Raw genomic sequence first — 23882 nt, 5'->3', positions numbered from 1 at the left:
TTGGAAGATCTCCAGAAGAAAAGAGTCAGAAAAGCCTCGAAGTCCCTCAGAATTTGCTTCCGCTTACAAAACTTGAGTTCAACCTTAAGGGTTATACATCTTTTATCTTCTCACTTAATCACATTTCTCACCCTTCATATCCAGCCTACTATTTAAAAATCAGGGGCGCTCACTCCTCCCATACCGGAGATATAGGGGGAGCATCTTGATCTTTTTCTCTGCTTATAATTGCTATTATTATCTCATTCATCAATAATGTATAGTTGTCATTGCTTGTATCTGATTGCAATTTACGTCTCTTTTTAACCAATGCTTATTAGAAAAACAAAGTTATGATAGGTTACATGATTGAGGAAATATGTACTGTACGCTCCTTTTTATCTTTTATGATGATGGCGGAAAAGAGAAATGAAGAAAAAAAGAGGAGATTAACAGAAAGATGGTTTTAAGAAAAGCTGAAAATGAAAGACGAAAATGAAAGGAGAGGGAGCAGAAACTAACTGTCACATCCAACAAGATATGTGCATGAAAATGAACTTGTCTTTCATGAGTCATATTCCACAAAACATTAGATATAAATATCAAAAGAAAAACGTGATCCCTGCTTAAGGGATAAGAAGGTGGTGGACAGGCACATGTGGTCTCTCGTCGATCATAAATAGGGACATCTTCCCTGTCTCATATGCATTGCAAAGCTTCCCACATGGTCTATGTCGGGACTCCAGGGGAGCTGCGACCCCTCCCCACTGATCACATATTATTAACATTTGAATGTGTGTTTCTCAGTCCTGCAATGCACCTCCATCTGCTGGAAGCCCCAAAAATGGACCCTTTTAAGAGCGGAGACTTCGATGGAAACTTAGATCTTGAGACGAAAAGAGTACCATATCACTCACTCGTCGACTGCAGGACGGAGTCAAAACACCTGGTGGTCGTAGAAAACCGGTAATTTCAGACCAGACACACACATACATGATCATCGCTATTCCACCTTACTTAACGCTTTCTTTCTAAAGACTGAGCTGATCTGCGCTTCCAACTCTCCCCAGATGTCGCCCTCCCTTTGTCACTAAGCCGAGAGGGTAAAAACGCTCTTCCCCAGCAGCTGTCCGTCCACCTACATACCATTTTTCCGAGGTTAGAGCATCCCGGAAGCCTCCGCTCCCGCTGCTGCTGTCGCTTCCCCGACGGTGCCTGTGATGTGAAGATGGTATGGGTATGGGTAGTGGACCGGCAGATGTTGGAGTAGTGCTAGGGGAAGGACCGGAACGGGAATGCGATTGGGCGCGAGACGATGTAGAGGTGCTGTGGGTTGGTGCGTGGTGGCGGTGAGGATGGTGAGAATGCAATTGGCCCGATGCCGCTGCTGCCGCCGCTGCTGCTGCTTGAACGGCTGCAGTCGTAGATTGGGGTGGGGGGCTTGCCGATGTGTGGCCAGTGCAGCCTGCTGCAGAGCTGGATGGAGATACCGTTTTCGTAGTTACGGTTCGTGTGTTCGAGGACGTGGATGGTGAATTCGCTGCGGATGTAACGTGGGATTGTGAAAGAGGATTCGTGGAAGGACCTGGAGAGGGAGGCTTGGTTGATTTGTAGGCAGATTGAGCCCGAAAGGCTGCCAAAAAATTGGCAAGAAAAGGGCGGTTGGTAGACATGGTGTCAACGTCGCCGACGTCGTCAACGTTGTGATGGTTAAGAGACCGTTGTGTGTTGAGTGACAAAGAGGCTCGAGGCTGATGTTGCCCGAATGCTCTTTTATTATTCTATCTTCGATGCCGCAGGCATCGGACAATTGCTAGAGTTAAAGCAAGAAGAGTTCTCGCCGCAGAATCGACGGGGATGGCGAAGATATCAACGATATGTCATCATTTGGGTGCGATGCAACGTGTATGACATGCTTAACCGGGGTTATGTTCGTCTCAAGCTCCCAACACCCAACACCTAAAAAGGGTGGAAAAAAGGACCGCCAAGATATCTGTACAGTGTTTATCCTGTTTAGCCACCCTGTTTTTTTCGTCCTCGGGGTTTCTTCCGATAAGGGATATGAGGGCAAACTTTTCGAAGTGTCTAATAAAGTATGAGGTTGAGATTGCCTGAGAGTGGGTTCGATATCGGTAGCCAACGCGTGATCTCCTCGAGGTAGGCGAGGGACGGATGCCCTTCAAACCGCCCGGGTAATACCAAACGTATTGTAGAGGATAGATAGAATTGTTGACCCGAAATGGAGGGGGTTGGAGGGGTTTGGAGTGGCTGGAGGGGTTGGTTCAGCTGTGTGTCTCCGTCCAGGATGGCTTTTTCCTCAGGTGTGGTCTGAGGCTCCTACGGGGTTCTTTCAGCACTTCGCCAGCTGGAAGGGGACGCAGGGCCAGGCAGTGAAGGCCGACGAAACGGTCATTTATGTCGATGGTTATTGGGCGTGATGGTCTGCGGGGAAGACGGTCAAATCCATGGGATGGCAACGAAGATGTCGGCGCGGGAAGAACTCGGAGCCGGACACTCTCGGTCTCGGAGCGGATCGGGTGGGCGGACGGGAACGAAGAGGAACGAGGTGTCCGCGGAAACCCCACAGCAGCCCAAGTTGCCTGCCAACCCAGGGTGGTTTTGTTTGCTCGAGAACTCGATGTTCGACGGAATTATGGTCGACTGCGAATATATATATTTTCCGATCTTCGTCTGTTGTGTCGCGTGTCTGCTAAGGACTTGATGTGATTGAGTGTTTACAAATAAGTGGAAGCAGAGGATAACTAAATAACTAGTTAGTTTTAGGTTGGACGTGAAATGCATCACCAATGCGCCCTTGCGCCCTTGAGCCCTTGAGAATCTAATGTTTGGCAACTCATCAATGGGCAAAGACGCAACTCAGAAGGGAGCCAGAAGTATCTGGCAACAGAGTTTAATTAACTGAAAATCCAAAGCAGCGCGGATTTATTCGTAGGCGCGCGAAAGAAAAAGCCAGAGAACAGACACGGGCTTGTCCATATCAGCGTAGTTGTTAAGACGCATTCACAAATGGATGTGGGCTTGCATCGAGCCAACTTTTTCGCTATTAGCTATTCTAGTTATTCTACTTCCCACGTCTGACCTAACCAGTCGGGCTCACTGTAAGTAGCCGTAGCGCACCACGGCTGGTCTTTTGCAGTGTATGAGTGGAGAGGAAGGTCGTATGGCATGCGGAACCCTACCAACGTTGTATCAGACGAACGAGCTGCGTTCTCCGCTGCTTCAGGCATGTCTCTCTTAAAACAAGGCACCATCACTGCGGTTTTCACGTCTTTTGTGTTCTTATTCCCGCTTATTTCCCTCCTACTGTTATCCTTGCCCTTCCCCTTCGTCAGAGGTTCATCACTATCATCTATCTCCTCGTCAACAAATAAATCTGGCCAGACTAGCACGCCTATTTCATAGCTGCATATCCGAATCTCTTTTTTTGCATTCGCCGCTGCGCCCCATGCTTGCAGAGATAGATTTGCAGAAGTCACCATTGCCCAGTCGATAGTGGTCATGTCTGTGTCTGAGAACCGGACATATGTTTTTATGTGTGGCGCTGCTCTGCGACGTCCGGCTTCTCGAATTGGCCGATGCTCTTTCTTTAGGGCAGCGCAATCTTGTACGGACTCGCTGACATCGTTGCCTTCGAGACGTTTTCGTTTAGATGTGGCGGGACCTCCTGCGGATTTTACACCACCATCATCGTTGGCGTCACCTGCCCAGCGACATAAGTATGGTCGTAGGTACTGAAGTTGCTTTTGTTGAGCAGCACTTTGGAGTTTCATATGAATTGATCCGCCAGACATGTAACCATTCAATGATCGGCGGATTTCATCTGGAGTAGGAAATATGATTGAGAAATTTGCCGGGGAATTTGACTCTGTTTTAAATAACTCCGAGGATCGGGCTGATGGTGGTGAGAGGGAGTTGAAGAGCGTTTCCTTCAGCCACTTGTCTGTCTGTCCTAACGTCGCCACTGAAGAGATCTTGTGGTTCCTGTAAATAAATAATCTCACAAAAGTATGGCTTTCAGTTCTTGGTAAAGGGCAATCCCGCCTACCTGGATAACTATTTGGGGTTTCTTCTCAGTACTCTTCGTCCCCTTACTAAAGGGAATTTGCCGTATTGTGTCTTTCAACGCAGGCCAACCCCACAGCGTGTGTCTTTTCGAATCTAGTTCGTCAATTGTCTGCCTCGAGGGAACACTGGCTATCAGCGCCGCTCGAATGGCACTAAAATCGTATTTTTCCAGTTGTTCGATTAATGCACCAGTCTTGTTATGGCCATATGTCTCAAGGTAGGCCAACAGATCCCTCTTAAACCGACTTCCGGTCCCAACGTCGTTTGGAGTGGCGGAAGGATGCTCTCTTTGCTTATTAGATAACATGGGGAGCATCGGGGATCGCCAAACTGCTTGACACATATTCGCCCAATCCCCTGCAATCATGTTCGCCGTATGAATAACAATTCTGTGGTAATTCTCAGCATTGAGGTTGAGAACTTTTTGTAGAATAAAGATACATACTGTGCTTGGTCATCATGTTTGATAATGATCATCATTTTAGAATGATGCGTACCAAAGGCCTCTGGCATATAGGCGACCATTGGTTCAACGTTGGGATATCGACGGCAGCCCTCCTACATACACAAGTTAGTTTTCCGGGAACTTGAATTGACTGTATCGTCTATACCGCCCAATATTGAATGAAGCTGCACCGCAATTGTGTTGGGGAAAAAAAAAAAAAAATGCAAGGTCTACTAACATCGATATGAATTCGATTAGGAGACTCCCTTTTCCAAGAACCATGTATGATTTTAACTTTGACCAAGTCTCGCACGTCTTGATCAAACTGGCTCATCAGATAATCGATGTCAAAAATATAATTGAACTGCCAGCATTCCTTGATGAGAGGATCCCCAAGGATGTCACGCAGCTTGACTGTATCCGTGTTGTTCTCTGACGATGCAGGGAAATCACGGACACGGGTGAGTTGGATTGGAGACGGAATACCGTTTGGCATAACAGGAGACTCTTGCCGTGCTATCTTTGAATTAGACGAGTACGACTGTTTTGGAGGGGATCGTATAGGGGGGGTGATTGATCTGTTTAGAGACACCAATACGCTAGAGCCTCCTGAGGGGGTATCATAGACCACCTCCGATGTTCCATGGGAACCTTTACGCCTTTTTAGAGGTCGTTCCTTGTCTGCCATAGTTGTATAGCTCTGAAGTGAGGTTAAGAGAACCTGCCGAGGAAAGAAATCAATCACAGCCGTGATTCTGGGCGTGGAGAATAAGTTAATCTTGAGTGTAAATTGACCATAAAACATCTAGTGCTGTGGATTGTGAAAGGCCTCCACCTGCAAGTTGGGACCAAAAAACAAGCTGTCAATATGACAACACTCAAAGATATGAAATTTGTGCCTATATCATTTGTTTTCTGTGATGATGTGCACGGCAGTCATCTCCGTTTGAGTGATGGTATTAGGTATTCGAGACAGTCTCCAAATTAGATTTCGGGGAAATTTTGCAGATAAAAGACACAAACAATCTCTATATCCCACAGGTGACCCTGACAGAATTCCGAACAAGAAATTAGAATATGTTGATATTTATAACTTCTGGTGCATACAGCGAGCGATATGGTACAATGTCCACAGATGTTGTGGTCACGTGTGAATTATCATAGGTAATCATCCATTGCGAGTTATCCCACAACGTCAAAGGAGCATTTTCATCTACATCATCTTTCGGTCTATTTTTAAATACCGCCCAGTTAGCCCGCTGGTGCGGGAAGAGCGGATACATCCGACGTTAAACCGACTGCAATTAATGTTTTCCAGACTTTATCTTGCTGGTGGCTTGCATTTCCCCTGGATAGTAGAGATCAGATATTGATTGCACTTGGGTATTGTACAACGGGGCTTCTGTACTAATTGCCCCATTACCAAGTCCATGTGAGCTATAGCAAATGTTTATGTTTGAACGATATTGGTGAGCTTGGGGATTGCTGACTCGATGATACTCATTAGGCCTTCCCCATGATGAATATTGCGTTGCCAAAGTTTCATAGGCAAGATCGCGCGAGTCATGGGAAGCCCAACACCATCCCCAAACGCTATCCAGCGAAGAGTATGGGATGGCCGTATTCCACTTGAGATAACACTATCTCCATCTGAATGCAGGACTTATGACAAAGCTGACCCGTACCTTGTACATTAAAGTTCTTGCCTTAATCTAGTGCTTTTCTTCTGTTTTCTCTGCATTTATCTGACTCAAAATCATACGATAGATATGTTATCCTCGAGTATCATATTTGCCGTTTCTCCTTCCAAGGCTACATGCATTCTTTGCTTCCTGGTTGATTGATATCGAAACCCAACCTCATCAAGGCTGGTTTTCTTTCGAAGGGGTGCCCCTGAAATGGCACTACCCCCTTGGGCTTTTGTATGATTTATACTCCGGAGCAGATCCAGTGACTTCCAAATCCAGTGTTGGGGAAGACGTTTCGCATGCCGTATCTCCAGGAGAGGAAGACGATTCCGACCACCACAGTGAACATGAACACCGGAAACCAATTCCTTGGCGGTTGCAGGTTCATTTCAGCGACTGGCCAGACCAGGAGCTTGTTCGCCTCGATGCTGACGGAAGAGTTATCCACGATGCATTCATTAATAGCGTCAAGGAAGCTGATTTTGTTCGGAATGGAACCGCGAAAGGTATCATGACATTGTCGAAGGAAGATTCATCGGGACTGTGGCAAGCTGTCCAAGATCGTGCGTATATTGTCGCCTTCATTACAAGCGGTTAAAATAGGTGCATTAACAAAGAGGATAGATAACTTCACGAACTTCCAACGCATTTCGAACATCCTCATCCCCAGCCCTCCCAACCAATTTCGAAACATCCCCCTGAGAATTTTCCTGCCGTCCCCACCGAACTCCGCCACCCCTTCTCTTAAAGTAATACAGTCTCTATTTCCACCAACGATTCAACCCTCAACTAGTCAGAGTGGGGCTCCTGGACGACCTACCCAGTCGCAGCCACAAACTGTTGGATCAAGTCTGAATTCCCTACTCCCGAGTCTCTTCCCTAGCAAACGGATTCCGGTCCTAGCCAAACCTGTCCTCCAAGGAGCCGTGGTTCCTTTGATTGCAACACTTGAAGAAGTGGTACGTGTGGCGGGGTATGCAGATGGGTGGTTAGCCATTGTCGTTACCATGGTTGGATGAAGCAAGCACGGTAAATGACGGGGATAGCGGTAGTGTGTGCTGTACTTGCTCCCGGCAGGGTTCTGGTTGACAGGAGAGCTTTCCTAGAGATCCTTGCATCCCGTTCTGAGTTTATTCCATGAGGAGGATAAAAGAGAATGTTTGCTGCCAATGCACATTTTCCGCAGAAAGTGAATGATAATGACTGAATATGGTGTTTTGGTTTATCCCTATTGAAAATAGATGATAATTGCATACCAACTGCCGTTTCATTTCCTTATTTCAGTGAAATTCTGGATAGCTATACTAATTCGACAAAGTAGTGGTAGGAATGAAGTTTCACGGCTTCGCGTGATGAGATACGTGCAATATTATTACACTCTCACTTTACTGGAGAGATTTGGACATGCACTCGAATGGTTCCCTGGATAAAACTTTTGTGCTATTTCCCATATTGGGAATTTCTTTATGGGAGCTCAGCCACTTCCATAATTTAGATCGCCGATAGAGTCAAATATCTGATATCACCGTGACACTGGTTCGCAACCTGCCTGTTTCAACCCCAGAGAGCTGACAATCGACAGACACCGATCACAAAAAGCGCAAAAAGCCACAGTTTCGCATATAATCCACCGTAACTGTGCTAGCGCCTTAATGGAACAGCCGTGGTGACGCGTGTGCCGATGAGACATACTGTTGCCCGTTCAACTTAAACCGAATGGGTGTAAAGTCTAACTGCTGGAGGACATGTCAACCATGGTATTCTTTACAGTCGTTAACAGCTTTTGACGGATCTGATACTTGGTTCGGCGTGCCAGGAGCTAACGAGGTTGGCATGAGCGCATCATGGAGCTGTCTCTACTGGGATCTACACACTAGTTACCATTAAATGCGGTTGAAAACTTTTGGTGCTACAGTTAAATCGATATCTGGAATTCTCGATACTGAAAGGCCACAAACACCCATTGGGGACCTCGACTCTATTGTTTGCCACGAGCCTGAGATGATAAAAGGACATGAGTGAAAAGATTGTGCTTAGTTACTGGCTGCATTCATCATTCACTATTTTTATTCTGTACTAATTGTGCTAATAAAGTTAATTACTTAGGTATCATCGCATTGAGTGCTCAGAAAACAGAAGGTGATATATGAAGGGCTTTAAAACGCAAAGGGGGAAAAATATAGATGGGTGTGCAAAGTTGAAAGAGTAGCCGCCCAGAATCGTAAAGACGAACACAGCAGGAAAATATTCCTGTTTGTATACGATTTCAGTTTGGTTATCACGTAACCGCTCCTTGTAGAAATGGAAATAAAAGTATAAGGAAGGAAAAAAGAAACTCAATAAGAGTGGTAAAGGACATGGGTATCAACTTGTTCACAAAGGGTATTCACACAAACATTAACATGAAATGCTCGCTATAGTTTTCAAAATCAAGGGGGAAGAAAAAAATGAGGAGAAAAAAGGAACCAAGGAGAGGGGAGGAGAAGATAACGAAAGATGAAAGAGAGGCATAACTATCATTGCTGGGATTTGTCTAGATGACATTCCTTCCATTAACTGTGAGTTCACCACCCTCCTCTCTGCCCTTCTTCAGTGCCTTGGCTAACATCAGCTCCCGCATCCAATTAATCCGTTCATCCCGAGACTTCACTGCGAAGTGATGGCTTTTTCCTGGACCTGTGAAGAGGGGTTTCCGCTCTCCGTTGTTATTAGCGGGAATGAGCGAAAATGAAAATGCAGTCTCATCAGAGCTCATTGATATATTGGCAGCTTTCCGGAGGACAGAGCGTTTGAATGCGGCAGTGAGTTTCGAGTTCGATGCCAAGGACGAGCAGGCAACGGCGTAGTCATCGACATCGATGAACTCAAGAGCCCGAGAATGGCGCTGTGTATCGTTCTTCTCCTTGTGCATAGCGAGGACGGTGCCGCGGAGGGTAAAGTGGGCGTCCTGCCACTCATGTCGAAGGAGACGTGTTGTTTTCCTCTTCTTCATCCATCCGCTGTGGGTAACGTCTGGGTCGGAGTGATGTGATTGGGCCGAAGGAGAAATTCCAGAGACATGGGGGGGCTTATGACGGGGTCCTGTTGTAAAATTTGGACGAGGAGGGGTCGGGAGATCAAAGAGGGTATCAATCGGCTGCATTGCAGGGAACTCGTCGACTCGAGCCATTGTGACAAAGGAAGGGCGTCGTCGGTGACTCTCGGGTTTGGTTGATAATGAACGTGACACTGGTTCAATCCGTGAGTGCAAAGTGTTGCCGTAAACCATATTAGGCGGGACCGATTGCGATGCTTCACGGTCTAGTGGTTCAACAGGGAACGCAGTAATAGGAACATCCATTTCCGAAAATGGCGTATTGGTTTGGCGAAACATGTCGATTGGATATTGGTAAGGATTATATTCCTGAGTGGCGGTGGCAGAGCCTGTTTGCCTTGATCCCATTGAAGGGGTGATGGTGCGTTGGCCGCCCGAAAGTATACCATCGGAATAGCGATCCCTTGGTATCTGGAGTTTTGGAAGATTGCGAAGGTTGTTGGCCATATGGAGAGCGGGTTGAGAAGATTCGGGTGGGGAGAGAGGAGGAAACATTTCCATCGGTGGACTGTTGATGTGCTGGAAGTTAAGGAATTGTCGAACATTTTCTTGAGGATCTCTAGGTTTCACCCCGTTGAGATTTTCAGCATTAAGTTGGAACTCGGGAGGACTGGGGCCGAGAACATCAGATGAAGCCACGACGGAGGGAGCTGCATCGGATTTGGGCCGCACGACACTTCCAGTGACTGATCTATATGCGGTATTGGGGATAATAATGCCATCGACCGTGCTGAACTGGTTTGGGAACTCAGTTGCCATGAGTGCAAGTTTCCGTTGCTGTTTTTGGAATCTTGCGCAGTTATCTCCCTTTGAGCATGTATGTAGTTTGGGCAGGAGTTGTTCGATAGCCACGATGGAAACCGACTCTGCCGGAGAGATCACATCGCCATCCGCGAAAACACGATTAGAGTGGCCCCGTCGACGAGATAAGCCGCGTGTAGAAGTCTCACATTCATTCGAAAAGCATTCCATGCTGGTGTCTCTTGTCGCGGGTGGACTCCTGCTGACCCTGCGAGAAGAGATACTCTGATCGGAAGTGTCCTGAAGAGGATTCGTTGATTCAACCCGGAAGCTTTGGATCAAATTCATCAACCGATGGCGTTTACCGAATGAGCTGATATCAAGCTCCTTCAAATCGTCCATCTGGAGATCGAGGAGGACAGCGCCTGAGATATCATTCCGGATGAATCGTTCAACTATGGCATCCTCAAATCCAGATTCGTACATCCATTCTGCAACTTGCATTGGATTCCATGACATAACATCATCTACTCCGAATTGGGGAGATATGTTCGGCACACTGGATGGTCTGGGTCGTTCTGAGTACCGGGGGGGCTCTGGCGATGCTGCTATGCTGGCTCTTTTGGTCGACTTTGCCGACCGTATGTCCTGTGATGACAGAGGGGAGAGCGAGAAGTACAATTCTAAATCATCAGATCTTTCGAGATATGTTGAATCTAACGAGGCTCGAAATAGATGGGGTCCAGTTGGCCCTTCAACCGGTTTGCTTTTACCAAACTGAAAGTTGAACGTTCCATGATCCGACTCGTTGGGAGTGGGAGCTTCATCCTCAGTTGACAGCGTTGTGGCACTGTCGTTGCCAAACTGCACCTTCATTAGATATTTGATTAAATCCATGCATGAAGTTTTCGCTTACCGATTCAACACTTCGGCGTGGAGAGTCTTCTGGAGAATACTCGGCTTCATAATCAGTGTCAAAGATCTCAGTCGCTTCTGACAACGGTCGGGAATTGTATGATCGCGTGGAGAGGAATGACATATGGTTCGACCTCGGTTTCTGCAACGTCTGTACTCCTCCTAATGACTGCCTTGGTTGAAATAAGATCGGAGTGCCCTGTGGGATGACATATCAACAGAGGAAACCAGAAGAAAAACCCTTGAACAGAGGACAAAATTCTTACCATGACTGGAAACAAGAAGCAATATAGAGCCTGCGTGGAAAGATAAGCCAGTTATAAGAAGCAACAGAGAAGGAATGATATTCAACAAGGAAATTTAAGGAAATAGACCGTCGCCGGTTCTACGATTTTCTAATAATTCAGAGAAGGACCGCTATCAAAGCACATCCTCGTTTTAAGCGATGATACTGGAACAAATTATAATCAAACAAAAGAAAGAAATTGGTATCGGATAAGGAGAACTGACGAAATCACATCAAGGGGGAAAGCTTCCAAGGAAGCCTGGGTGGTGGGGTGGGCGCTTGGAGATATATGTATACGAGTTGCCAGGAGTCAGGTTATAAAATTTGTTTGTGTAAATGGGGGAGGGCGGTTTGCGAATGGCTGGTATACATGTACATCCAGAGACACAACGATTATGTCCGGGGCAAGCAATGGCAAGGTACTCTCCAAATACTCAGCAGCATACTTAACACACTCTCAATATCCCTCCCATGCCCTCCAGATATGCACGGTTCGACTGGAGGGGGGAATAGCGGCAAGCGAGTGAGAGTGAGTTCACCCGACATCACTAGTATCGGCCCATCACTGTGAAAAAGCCACTCTCGACTCTTACAGGCTGCAGTCACCTCCGGCCCGAACAAGGGTAGACATTAGCTGCGTATTTCCGAAAGGGGGAACGAGACTGCGCACCATGCCCAACCCCCTCTGGAACGCATACGCAATGCGTGATGAAGAGTTAAGAATAGAAACTCCCGCCAATGAACACTAAAGTCTTTAGCGACCGCAAGGGAATGACCGGTCTGATGAGGCCAGATTCTCCAATCATAGGCCTCCACCAGATCGATGCTCACCGCTCACTGGCTGATACAAATGCTAGTGTTGAAATTGCCTTGGCTCCCAGCAAGGATGAGGGCGCGGTTGCATAAAAATCACATCAATGTCCGGAGCAGGCGGTTCTATTGGCTGGACAGATATCTTCTTCGCTCTTTGGCGTCAAGGGATGAAGTTTGCTCGAGGTAAAACGAACAAATGAAACGGATCTTGGTTACGCGCCCCAAAAATAAAAGTAAAAAGAAGGAATAGAGGCCTCCAATCTGGGGTAATAATCGTTGATCGTCTGCACAGGGCCTGAACCTAGAAAACTTCTTTTCCTTTTCCGCCCCATGAGGGGCAATATTACTGCTATTTAGGGACGTTGTGTTTCATCCGAAAATACCAGTTAAAGAAGCATCCTTGCACTAAACACTTTCTTGCTGTCGATCGATCGATCGATATATCTTTAGAAAGAGAGCAACTTGAAAGAGAAGCGATCGCAGAATTCTGCATTTCCCAAGACAGATCTACGGTGTATGCTAAGTAGTCTCAACGAATGTATGCACCCGGCACGTCTATGCGAGCGCAGAAATAAGTTCCAGAAAAGGCAACCATTTGTTTTTGATCAACCGGTACCGTTTAAATATAAGGCCAGATGGACACACAATACGGATAAGCCGGCGTTGATCATAAACTAGACATACAGTAACCTCCGCGGATACACGGCGCAGAAAATCTTGTGGGACATCCAACAAGGGCATACCGATGAACGCTGAAGTGTCCCGATCTGGCTCATTTTGCACCACTTTATGACGAATCTATTCTTCCGCAATTCCTGCACGAAGTGCGAAAAGATTTGGCACATCTATGCAAACATGTATCTGCCCTAGTCTGCAGAAGTCCTCCTGGGTTCAGACTTCTTCACAACTTAGTGGAGCGAGATATAAAACACCCTTGGTTGTTTGACTTGAGTAACTTCTCGTACGAATGTCTGGGGTGAAATTTTTAATATTCATTTTCTTTCACCTTTTCCTGCTCATTCTTCCGTTGAGAATAATGCTGCTTTGGGCGGAATTATATTGCCTAAGAAACCTCCTCATCAGAATACATAACAGCTTGCAGGCCCCATTTCCCAACTTTCGCTATTTTTTAATTCCGCTAATTAGCCTAGCCTAATTAGTCTGAATTTGCGTCCATTTCTCCTCCAAGGTTTGACCTCGTTGAACAATCGATCATGTGGTGTTTCCAGCGATTGTTAAATGGTTCTTCCACCAGCCCCACTCATATGTGGCTCTCTGACTTTGGAAAGCTGTAACGAAAATCGGCCCGCGTTCTGTTCTGCAACGGAGCCGTTTGTCACGACTTGACTAGATGGATATGGCTTATTTCTACCCCTCCTCTCGTTCAATATTGATGTCATTCAGCGATCAGATGAGGAGCAAACCGCATGGCTGAGATGATGGCCATGCTATTCTGCCATGGAGTGGGATCCGAAAAACTCCATTTCCCCTCATCTCCCCTCATTTCCCCTCACCACGGAAGCAAGAATTTGATTCTCGCTGTCAGGCTACCTCTTGGCGAAGTTATGTGGTCGACAATGTGCAGAGAGGAGATTTTTGAGTGGCTTGGTGACGAAAGTATGTAAGAAATCCTACATTTTTTTTTTTTTTTTTTCACTTGCTGAAGTAACCTTGTCTGTTAACGGAAAATGCGATATCACACCAATCACCTTGTTTTCACCATTTTCAACATGATTTGCATTGAATAGCAATGGAGGGCATCAGAGTTTAAAATTTCCCTCTTCTTTTCCTTTTTTTATATTTATATTAAATTTTTTATTTATATTTATTTATTTTATTTAATTTAATTTTATTTGTTTTGTTTTGTCATTGAGATAAAACATGCTTCGACTTTGCTGGTCACATATTGAACATATTGAAAAGTCAAGGATTGATTATTATATAATTTCTGTTGCCCGTCGTCTTCCATGTAGATACCTCACGTGCGAAACGAATCTGAACTTCATCAGCTGGAACAACATTTGAAAACCGAAGTTATGGTCAAGGGTTAAACATTCCCAAGCTAAAGCTACCGAAAAAGATTGGGCTACGGAATAACTTGGGTTTGATATATCAGCAAATTGTTTTTCTTCCCAATATCCAATTCTCGCACTCCCCAGCCCGAAGCACCAAAACGTATGATACTGCGTTATCGGATCTCTCTCTTATTTCCGGGCACCAGAAAGACAATGGCGTTTCTCAGTTCCATGGAAACACTCTTGGATGCTCAACAAACAACGTAACACATGGCTGCCGTCTACGGATTTGGACGCTGTTCATAACTAGTGTTGAATTGGTCCCGTATGGAGCAATGGATTTCCCCCACATTTCCTGACCGATCTTTTCAGATAGATATTCCGTGTGGATTATGCAATGGCTTCTGCTCCATTTTTGAGCTCTTTCAGCGACCCGATTCGCCTATGAGATTCTGCAGTCTATCTGGTCTTTTCATGACTCATAAAGACTCTTCTTTTTCCTGCCTCTTCAGTGGCGAATTTCTTGCGTATCTCCTTACGTTTTGGCGCAAGTTTGCCCGTCGGAATGACATTGGAAGATAAAATCCTTCTATCCTCCTTTCTCTATTGAAATTCACCCAAGCTTCTGTAAGCAGGGAAAGCCACTGGGAAGGGTCCAGTCCATTTTCGTTCAAGGGATGCAGCAGTTCCTCGACTAGTCTTATTATTCACTCCGAAGACATAGAGAAATTTCAGAGACAGGCAACATCCCGCAGTCCTTACCTGTTTGATATCTTCTCACCTTAGGGAACATATGCAATTTCTCAACTTGACTTCTCCATTCCCCGTTCTAGAGGAACAAAATTTGAAGACGCACAACAACCCTTGAAAACCCCCAACACAGTTGGCTGGGACAAAGGAAAAGAAAGGGAAATGTCACAGTGACTAGTATTCTCGACCAAAAAGTCATTGACCCTAGCCTCGGCTAGTCATGTGAACACCTGGCTCTTTTGTTCTTGATATTGGAAGCGAAGATCGGCAGGGTTGTCGAGAGGAACTGAGATCCACTGAAGTTTCACCGCCATGTGGCGTCTAGTCGGCCGACAGCACGAAACCATAACTCGAAAAAAAGGACAAAATAAGGACTTGGAATCTAGAACATAGTTAATTTTCAAGCTCGGTCTGATCTGGCTGATCAGATATGCGCAGAGGGAAGCGGGGAAGGGTAGGCTACTAAGATAGGTTGAGTGTGTAAGTTAGGGTTGAAACCTCGTTTGAGTAAATTTTACGATGTGAAGAAGTTGGTGGTTCAAAGGGAATAATAGCAGACCATTTCTTCTTGGGTTTAGTTAGTAATTTGGTTTCCCGTTAACTAACTATCAGTTATTAGTTAGTTACCAAGCTCAGTCCAAATTGAAATCAATTGCGATGCCAAATCAAGCTTATTTTGAAAGATTTTGCGTGATTACCACCCTGATATTGCATTGCAGGCATACGTCAAATTATTTGAAATGTGACTGTCATCCGCCTCATGGCAACGATCCGTGGACAATTGCTCATCGTACCGTACATGTGCGATTATTGATACGATCTGCTAACAAATATTAAGTCAGCTTACTTGCCTTCAGCTTGTCTTTTTGCATACTCGTCAAAAAGGACGCAAGAGTCAGTTTTCACGGCTAACTTACCCTGGGCAAATGCTCTATGACACCAGTGAGATGATGCGCGGGGATCATCAGATATTTCACTACCCCTGTGATAACTAAAGCTTACACGCTTACGGAGGAAGTTTCCCTTGAAAGCATGCCGTTGTTTTACTGCAACGGTGCATCTCTTTCAACCTTCATTCAACAAGAACCGTTCCTAGCCATTCCTGACACGTTTTGTCTCGCACTTTCGAAGTCATCAGACCGCTGCATCATGCAGGCTAGTTGTGCCACATCAACTTGATCAATTTCTACTGTGCAGTCATTATATCCCGCTTCTCATAACACAGCACAACTTCGTTCCTGTCAGCGGATGGAGTTGCAACCAGAAGCGATCCATATTAACATTCATATCTTTCCCTCTATGTCCATGTGCAGCAATCAGTTGCTGACAGTCAATTTACGGAGTAAGTTCATGTGATTTGCCAAACGCTAGTATGTTCCAATGAATATCCCTGAAGCTTCATTACTACTACTTCCGGGCACGAATAGTTTTGCAACAGAAAGGAAAAGAAAAAAAAAAGAAAAAAAAAAGAAAAAAAAAGAAAAGAAAAAAAGACATTGGATCAATTCAGGGAGGTCGCATTGCTCCGTATCTTATTCCACTTTACACAAAAGTTGCACCATTGAAACGAAGTAAATTTGAAGTCCGAGTTTAGGTTTAGAACCTTGAGTGAGAAAGATATGCCATGTTCCATCTTAATATTTGCTAAATGCGAAGACATAATGCTGACCTCACTCTTTTCGTGATGAACAGAGAAGAGAAAACAACAACTCAGATAACTTAATCTATCAACAGGAAAGCTACACATTTGATCATTCACAAAGCATAGAGAACCTGTGAATCAAAACTTATTGGCCTATCTCTATCACAAAGACCGTGGCTGGGAGTTAGGTATATTGAATAGCAAGTCGGCCTAACCAGGTAAGGATTAATACCAGAGTTGACCACGGGAAAGAAGTTGACTATTGTCTCAGTAAAGCAATTGCCTGTTGTGCGGAGCGCACAATGCTCAGCTCGACTTATATGCAGATGTTTGTATCAAAAAGGGATCATAGATGGAACAAAAACAGAGTTTCGTAATAGTCAGATACATTCCCCATATACAACTTTTCAAATATGACGTCAACGTATGTTCTTCGGCTGCCGATGCAATATATGTGTGCAATCACAGTACATATTGAAAGTAAAAAAAAAAAAAAAAAATGTAGCGCTGATATACAACTCCTTTTGAAACGTTCCGCACTCGGACAGTTGATCAATGCGTTTAAGGAATTGGTTGGCATGACGCCATCCTATTCTTCTACCAGGGAAGGAATTTGTAGAACAGGTACACGAATTGGAGGAAGATGAAGTAAGAGGAAAATCGCATTACGAGAGAATTTTCTCACCTAAAGACATTGGAAAAAGAATCAAATAGAAAAGTAAGTAACGCACCCCTCTAGCATGTCTGAATGACAAGAGGCAGGAAATAAAAAAAAAAAGACGTGATAAGTTCCCAAGGCTATAAAAAAGAGCGACAGGAATATAAAAGTGATGCGTGGGGTGACTGTCAGCATGCATGTAACTCAGACGGGGGGAGAATGCACTGTGCATCCTGTAGATCACGACTAGCGATTTTGAGTGCAGTGGATTTGAACTCGCTTTCTCCTCTTACCACACCAACCTCTTATTGCTAACTCTGGTTTTGGGTTCCCCTCTCTTCTGCCCGGCTAAGGTGATAAGCCCATGAGGCCGCGGAATTTTCCTGATCTGAGTAGACACCTAGGAAAGAAGAAGAGTAGACTGGGATGGATGGGTAGCTAGCCTATGAAGTAACTTCGGAGTTTGTTTTGTTGGGGGAGTTTAGTTCAGTTTGGAATTCTAGATCATATTAACTCCGGAGTTGGGAGAGACGTGAAATGTGACAGAAGGGAGGGGAACCGAAGATGATGAAAATCTTGGAGCTTGTAGCGAGCTAAGACTTAGGGAGCGAAATAGGATAGGGGGAAAGGAGAAAGAGTGGAGCAGAACGAATTGATAGCAGAGAGGGGAAAATGGATGCTGATATATGAATCATTTGAGCAGGTTGCTTCTGTATTAGTCTATTTCAATTTCGCTTCTGTTCGCAAATATAAGATGCTGATTCCCTGGGCGGATATGAGGATCGCATTTTCAGAGAAATGCTCTTTGGTCCCTCGCAATGTTGTGATTTGGCGGTTTAGGAATCAGTCATGCAGCCTGGCCCTGGCGAGATTCTTGGTCGGATAGCAAAAAATAATAATAATAATAATAATAATAATAATAATAATAATAATAATAATAATAAAATAAAAGGAAGACATGAAAATGGAACAATTTTAGGCCAGATGCTATCTTCCGTCCCTCTCACAACGATCGGGAAGCCCATCTGGCGTATGAGTGGAGAGCCAACGGAGCACATACCACAAGGAATTGTTGCTAATTTTACGGCAATTTCAATCAGTCAAGGGGTAAAATGATCTTAAAGAGGAGTAATTTATTAATAGAAAACGGGTGAAATGCGAGATAATTTTTTTCAGTCTGGAGCAAAATTAGTATTAACAGCATCATTTGAATGTGCTGCGGAAGTGCAGTTCTCATGCAACGATTGGCTAAGCTCCGGGCCGAATGTGTGTCAATGTGTGGGCACAGTTGAGACCCAAAAATTGGCATGCTAATTAACCAGGAGAACCCACCAAGCATGGGCGGTTAATTGCTACTAATTAGGGAGTATTAGTTCAATGTTGGCAACCAACAACCATTCGAAGTCGAAAAGCTGGGCTGTCGAGGTAGGGACTAGCTTCATCCATGGATCATGGATAGATCGGAGGAACCTCAGTTAGGGTTGGGCGGGACGTTGTGGGGAGAACCGGCAACCTCGAATGGAAGACCCCCACTTGCTAACGCCAAACTTCAACCGACTGACGATCTAAAATACGCCACGTTATGCAGTCGATCAAATTGAATCACGTCCAAGCTTGTTTGTTCGGAGCGCCAAGTGTGATTCACTGAAGTCCCAGTCACTTGCAACATCTTCAATTCGCCTTGCAGGGTTGGGGCCCAACCCCAAACATCAGAGGTACCGAGGACTTTTGATCCGCCACACCTCTGCCACTGCTTGCACATATTCGCACGGTTGGCTCAAGGTTCCCCCCGATCCCTGCACAACACTGTCTTTGTCTTGAGCTCTCCAATCGAATCGAGGGCCAAAGAACAGGCCTTGGCATGTAATTGCTCAAGTCCTGACGACGAAAGGTCACAATTTTTCGCTGCACCACGTCGTTCTCCCCCCCCCCCCCGTGACACTCGGATTTCTAGGGATTGTTGCTCCCGTTTCTCTCTTTCTCGTATCAAATACATTACGCTGGTTTGGACGGTAATTTGCCGCTTCGTTTATTTGATAGGGTACGGAGCAGAACAAAAGGCTTTCATGAATGGCATGCGCCCCCCGTTTTAGATCTTCAAGCGCAAGTTGGATCGACCTCGTGATGTATTACGTCCTGCAGACTCCGCTGGGAGCGGACATACATCGGAGAAATTGCGTCTGAGTGGCTAGTGAGGCCAGACGTTCAATTTCGCATAGAATCGATGCTTTTGATATACCGTGTCCGAAAAGCAGACGATATAAGCTCCGTGGTTATCCGATGGCTGAATGAGAAGAAGCTTGGAAGTGGATCGAGTCGATATCCCGAAACTGAAACTATTCAAACTACCGAAATTGCCATCGCCAGATGGGGCCAATCCGTATATCAACATTGCATATAAAACGGATTACATCACACAGTACATACAAACGTTTTCTCTCTGGATGACACCGGAAATCATTGTGTTATGGGTCTACCTCCCTCGGTAACATGTTGGTTGGCACCTGAGTGAACGATGCATGAGAATGATTTGGTACTGTAGTTATCTGGTACACTGTGTTCCCAGTTACATGCATCATTTCTCGTGGTGCCTTTGCCAACATTAACAACATAGTACGGAATTTCCCAGCCGAGCGGCGTGACAGAAAAACAATTGAGGTTCTCTTGAATAGTTACAGAGCAAATGGATTGCTAGTTAAATATAGGGTTATCCGAGTGAGTGCAAATACTGACATGAAGAATCAACGTCTTGCTATTGCAACTATGCCATTTCCCTCTATAGAGTTGAACATGCTAGGATTTTGTAGAAGTATTACAACATAACGAACCTCGAATGCCCAGAAATAGTATGATATCGTACGGCGTATGTGTGCTCCTGGTTCGCAGGATCCCTTGTACTTTGCTCCATGAGCATGAATGCACCAAACTGACAAGGGGAACTTCTGAGTGGCTAGGGAATTCCTGTAGAACCATCCTCAGTGCTACTCCATCCGCCATTAATTAGCCCATTTCGCAGTGATCAATTTTTAGCTGGCATCCTTGCCCTAGGTCAGCCCAATCCAGCCTATTACCACCCATGTCCAACCCCCCCCCCCTCATCTCAACCTCCGCAAGATTGACCAGCAGCATTCTCGCATCTCCCGCCGACCCATGCCTGCAACCTCTGGGTCCACTTTTTTAGTTTGGAGGCTTGAAAAGGGCTTCGCTTGATCTGGTTGAATGTTGCTCACGGTCGGCCCAATTGGCACTCTTCTCTTCTCAGGGATGCCAGGCCATTCGCCCCGCAACCCTCCCTTTTTCCACCAAATCCCCAATGGGTCATGACCCATCCAGGACTGCATGCTTTTCCCCCAGTCTAGTCCTTTTAGGATCATAGCCGCATCTGATCCGCAAACATGTTCAAAAATAGAAACAGAAGTTGGCCAGCCGACTTTGGAGAGGGAACTCTTATTAAACCCGCCATGCCCTATACACTTCCGAACTTGAGAGCTACAAGCTTCACAGCAGCGCGACCTCGAATTGCTGGATATTCTCCTCGTCCTCCTCTATTTATCTGTCTATCATCTATTCGCCTCTCCCCAATTCGACAGATACTCTATTATCAAAGCCTGCTGGTCAGGCTTTGCGCCATTCATTGTTCTACAATTTCCCCCAAAATATTCGAAAAGCAATCCGATCTCGTCGCCTGTCGAAAATAGTACGGCTTGGACCCCCCTGAACCAAGCTTCAACGACAGCTCGTCATTCTTTGAAATTTAATACCTTTCTCAATTACTCGGTTACTGCAAAGTGGAGAATTGAGACGAGCAAGGTCTTGTCTTTTTAATATTCATTTAGGACCAATTGTTCTACTATGTCGTACACAGCCATCGCGCCACTGTCAAAGGCACCCACGCCACCTACAAAGATGATTTCTTCTGAGTTGAATCCTGCAGGAAAGGCCACCAAAACCTCTCGCAAACCCTCCTCCAAAACCCAGGCAAAGCCTGCCCAAAGTTCTTCCCCGAAATCGGCAGAGAAGACCCATCGAAGGTCTAGATTAGGTACGTCTTCCTCTCCTTTTATGTTTAAACTGCAAACAAATATATGGTATACGGTATGCATATTCTGTAGGATACTCATGCCCTCCTTAATTGTAGGGTGCTTTACCTGCCGTTTACGAAGAAAGAAGTGCGATGAAGGGAAGTCTGTCTGCAAAGCCTGCAAAAATCTCAAGTTGAAATGCGAATACAAACGACCCATGTGGTGGGGGAACGGTGACCAGCGACGTATGCAAAAGGAGGCAATCAAGGAGATAATCAAGAACACTAGGCTCAGTGAGAAGGCCAGCACGAATGCCAATACCCGCGCAAACAGCTGTGCACATACTTCTACCCCCAGCCTGTCACATTCTGTCCCGACAATAGATACCTTTTCGGATGGTATGGGCATGAGTCGTGCGAACTCTGCTGAATCGCAGTTCTCCCTGGAACATGACTACAGCTACCCGCTGCATGATCCATTCGACCCATTCGGCTCTCAACTTCAAACTCCCCATTTCGAAGCAGCCGTGTTCTACGGAACAGCGCCATCTTATGAGGTTGACATTAAGACAGAACGGCAAATGTATGTCAATGACATCCCTACTCGACGGGACTCTTCGATTTCAACCTTCAGCACATTCCAGCCACCCATGCCTCATGCCATCCTGCCCGCATTTCCCGGTGACGACTGGATCAAGGAGGAATATTTCGAGAGTTGCAAGGAATCATTTAGCTCACCTGAAGCCAACGATTTCGGATTTTTTGCCATGCCATCTGAACCAACCATTGCGGACATGTTCAACCTCGATGATGGTGACCGGTATCTATTAACTCACTTCTTTGAAAACGTCATCCGCCTTATCCACCCCGTTCTGGAGACTAGACAACAAGGTATCGTACAGTCGCATGTTGTGCCAGCCTTGCAGACAAACAAAGCCTACCTCCACTGCTGTCTCAGTATCGCTGCGATGCATCTAAAGGCCACTGAATGCGACAAAGGCGACAAGTTCGATAACGCCATTCTCAACCATCGCGGTGAGGCAGTGAAGGAGCTCAACGAGGCACTGACCCACGATACTGACAATCTTCAAATCTTGGATGCGATCCTCGCGATGATCCTGTTTCCCTGCGCCGTTGGCTGTCCAAATGACGTGCTGCTTGATATCCCCTGGCATTCTCATTTCCAACCAGTAACAGAACTAATCAGCAGACTCGAACTTCCCCAGATGCTGCTCGACGCCGACAACCAGAATATCCCCCCACCATTCAGCATGACACTGGTTGCCTGGATCGACATCCTGGGCTCCACAATGCTGGGCAAGACACCACAATGCGCACATGTTTACCGCACACAACTTCTTGGTGGTTCCTCTTCCGGTTTGTCTGATCTGATGGGCTGCGACGATCGTGTTATGTATCTAATCTCCGAGATTTCCTGTCTCGACGCACTGAAAATTGAAAGTCGCATCGACGATATCCAGCTCTGCTCCCACATCACCGCACTAGCCCATCAACTCGACCACACCGAACCACCACCAGGATCTCTCGTCTATCCGGTCAACGACGCAGGTATCCTCCAGCCCTGCCAACTGTCCCAGAACATGACTGCCCTCTACCGTCTTTCGGCGCGTGTGTATCTCTGCAGTCTTGTGCCAGGTTTCCACCGAAGTCAGGCAGGCACCAGAAAGCTAATTTCCGACTTTGTGGAGTTGGTAAATCTGATCCCTGGTGGGACAGAAGGGTTTGATCGCTCCCTCGCCTGGCCGTTCCTAATATGTGGTTCCCTTTCCACTCCGGACAGTCCATTCCGCGCCATGTTTGAACGTCGCACCGAGATGCTGGGTAACCAAGCTGACAGTGGCAGCTTTGGCCGTATGGCTTGCTTACTGCGCGAGGTCTGGAGACAATCTGATGCAGCTATGGCTGATATGTCTTTCCTCCCTACTCCTATTTCTTCCACTACCCCTGGTGCGGGAGTATCAGTTGGAGACGAGAAGCAGAGGCAGCAACAACATTCCAAGCTTGCAAACATCCACTGGCGGGATGTTATGGAGCAAAACGAATGGAATTTCTTACTAATATGATTCACGGAAAGTTATATTTCGATTCGAAAATACACTCTTTTAATTGTTTTAGATAACCCATTGATTTTTCTCAAGTTGACCTTGAGAATTCAACTTGCAAAAGTCTTGGGAGCCATTACCATGGCCATCCCACCCTTAATATATGTTAATTCTAAATCCCTGAACGCAATTATCGAACGAAATTTTTCGGCGGTCCCTTTCTGCCATTTTTCACGGCGCCAATGACAGTAACCAATACCCAAATTCGTCCCCCCAAATCCTTGGCTCCATTTACTAAGGCATTGGGGTCGAGTTTACCTTTTCTTCTACTTCAATCTGCATTCTTTCACATATTCTACCATATCCACCCATCCTCACCCAGACACTAGTTACATCGTTTATTTTGTGGCCACTTGGAGGTTATTTGACATTGGCATTGGCGCAAGAATAAAGGGATGGCGTTATTCTCTTAAATTTCCCTTTTGTCCTCTGTTTCTGTATTGATTCCATTTTTCACCGTATTTTCTCTCTATCCCTTTTTCTCCCAGGGTGCATGTTTTTTAGTGTTGTTCGTGGCCGACAAAAGGGCAGTGCAGAAGAGACCATTCAGGGATGGGTTTAGAAGATGATGCTCTTCACACCCATTTTTCTACCTAGATATCCAGCACGGCGTATCACACTGATAG

General features: G+C 45.8%; 8 protein-coding genes across 8 annotated transcripts; 5 read left to right on the top strand and 3 right to left on the bottom strand.

Moving 5' to 3' along the window:
• Window positions 1-1010: 1010 nt before the first annotated feature.
• Window positions 1011-1652, bottom strand: PAAG_06451 (hypothetical protein; the record flags this gene model as incomplete). Its single annotated transcript, XM_002791666.1, has 1 exon — window positions 1011-1652. One exon carries the CDS (start codon window positions 1650-1652, stop codon window positions 1011-1013), a length of 642 nt encoding a protein of 213 aa, XP_002791712.1.
• Window positions 1653-2394: 742 nt separating this feature from the next.
• On the top strand, window positions 2395-2706 carry PAAG_12232 (hypothetical protein; the record flags this gene model as incomplete). Its single annotated transcript, XM_015847747.1, has 1 exon — window positions 2395-2706. The coding sequence occupies one exon, from the start codon at window positions 2395-2397 to the stop codon at window positions 2704-2706; it is 312 nt and encodes a 103-aa protein (XP_015702659.1).
• Window positions 2707-3056: 350 nt separating this feature from the next.
• Window positions 3057-5198, bottom strand: PAAG_06450 (hypothetical protein; the record flags this gene model as incomplete). Its single annotated transcript, XM_015845894.1, has 4 exons — window positions 3057-3971; window positions 4046-4454; window positions 4511-4623; window positions 4749-5198. The coding sequence occupies 4 exons, from the start codon at window positions 5196-5198 to the stop codon at window positions 3057-3059; spliced, it is 1887 nt and encodes a 628-aa protein (XP_015700120.1).
• An 877-nt stretch (window positions 5199-6075) lies between these two features.
• On the top strand, window positions 6076-7217 carry PAAG_06449 (autophagy-related protein 5; the record flags this gene model as incomplete). The annotated part of the gene is made up of 3 exons (XM_002791664.2): window positions 6076-6198; window positions 6278-6761; window positions 6823-7217. The coding sequence occupies 3 exons, from the start codon at window positions 6076-6078 to the stop codon at window positions 7215-7217; spliced, it is 1002 nt and encodes a 333-aa protein (XP_002791710.1).
• A 1514-nt stretch (window positions 7218-8731) lies between these two features.
• Window positions 8732-11072, bottom strand: PAAG_06448 (SAM and PH domain-containing protein; the record flags this gene model as incomplete). The annotated part of the gene is made up of 2 exons (XM_015845893.1): window positions 8732-10897; window positions 10950-11072. The coding sequence occupies 2 exons, from the start codon at window positions 11070-11072 to the stop codon at window positions 8732-8734; spliced, it is 2289 nt and encodes a 762-aa protein (XP_015700119.1).
• Window positions 11073-11718: 646 nt separating this feature from the next.
• PAAG_12231 (hypothetical protein) lies at window positions 11719-12140 on the top strand (the record flags this gene model as incomplete). Its single annotated transcript, XM_015847746.1, has 2 exons — window positions 11719-11763; window positions 11961-12140. 2 exons carry the CDS (start codon window positions 11719-11721, stop codon window positions 12138-12140), a joined length of 225 nt encoding a protein of 74 aa, XP_015702658.1.
• A 6423-nt stretch (window positions 12141-18563) lies between these two features.
• PAAG_12230 (hypothetical protein) lies at window positions 18564-19513 on the top strand (the record flags this gene model as incomplete). The annotated part of the gene is made up of 2 exons (XM_015847745.1): window positions 18564-18691; window positions 19255-19513. The coding sequence occupies 2 exons, from the start codon at window positions 18564-18566 to the stop codon at window positions 19511-19513; spliced, it is 387 nt and encodes a 128-aa protein (XP_015702657.1).
• Window positions 19514-20964: 1451 nt separating this feature from the next.
• PAAG_06446 (transcriptional regulatory protein pro-1) lies at window positions 20965-23217 on the top strand (the record flags this gene model as incomplete). Its single annotated transcript, XM_002791661.2, has 2 exons — window positions 20965-21154; window positions 21251-23217. The coding sequence occupies 2 exons, from the start codon at window positions 20965-20967 to the stop codon at window positions 23215-23217; spliced, it is 2157 nt and encodes a 718-aa protein (XP_002791707.1).
• Window positions 23218-23882: the final 665 nt, after the last annotated feature.

This window comes from Paracoccidioides lutzii (assembly GCF_000150705.2).
Source record: "Paracoccidioides lutzii Pb01 unplaced genomic scaffold supercont2.18, whole genome shotgun sequence".
NCBI lineage: Eukaryota > Fungi > Ascomycota > Eurotiomycetes > Onygenales > Ajellomycetaceae > Paracoccidioides > Paracoccidioides lutzii.
This window is presented reverse-complemented; position numbering and strand designations above follow the sequence as displayed.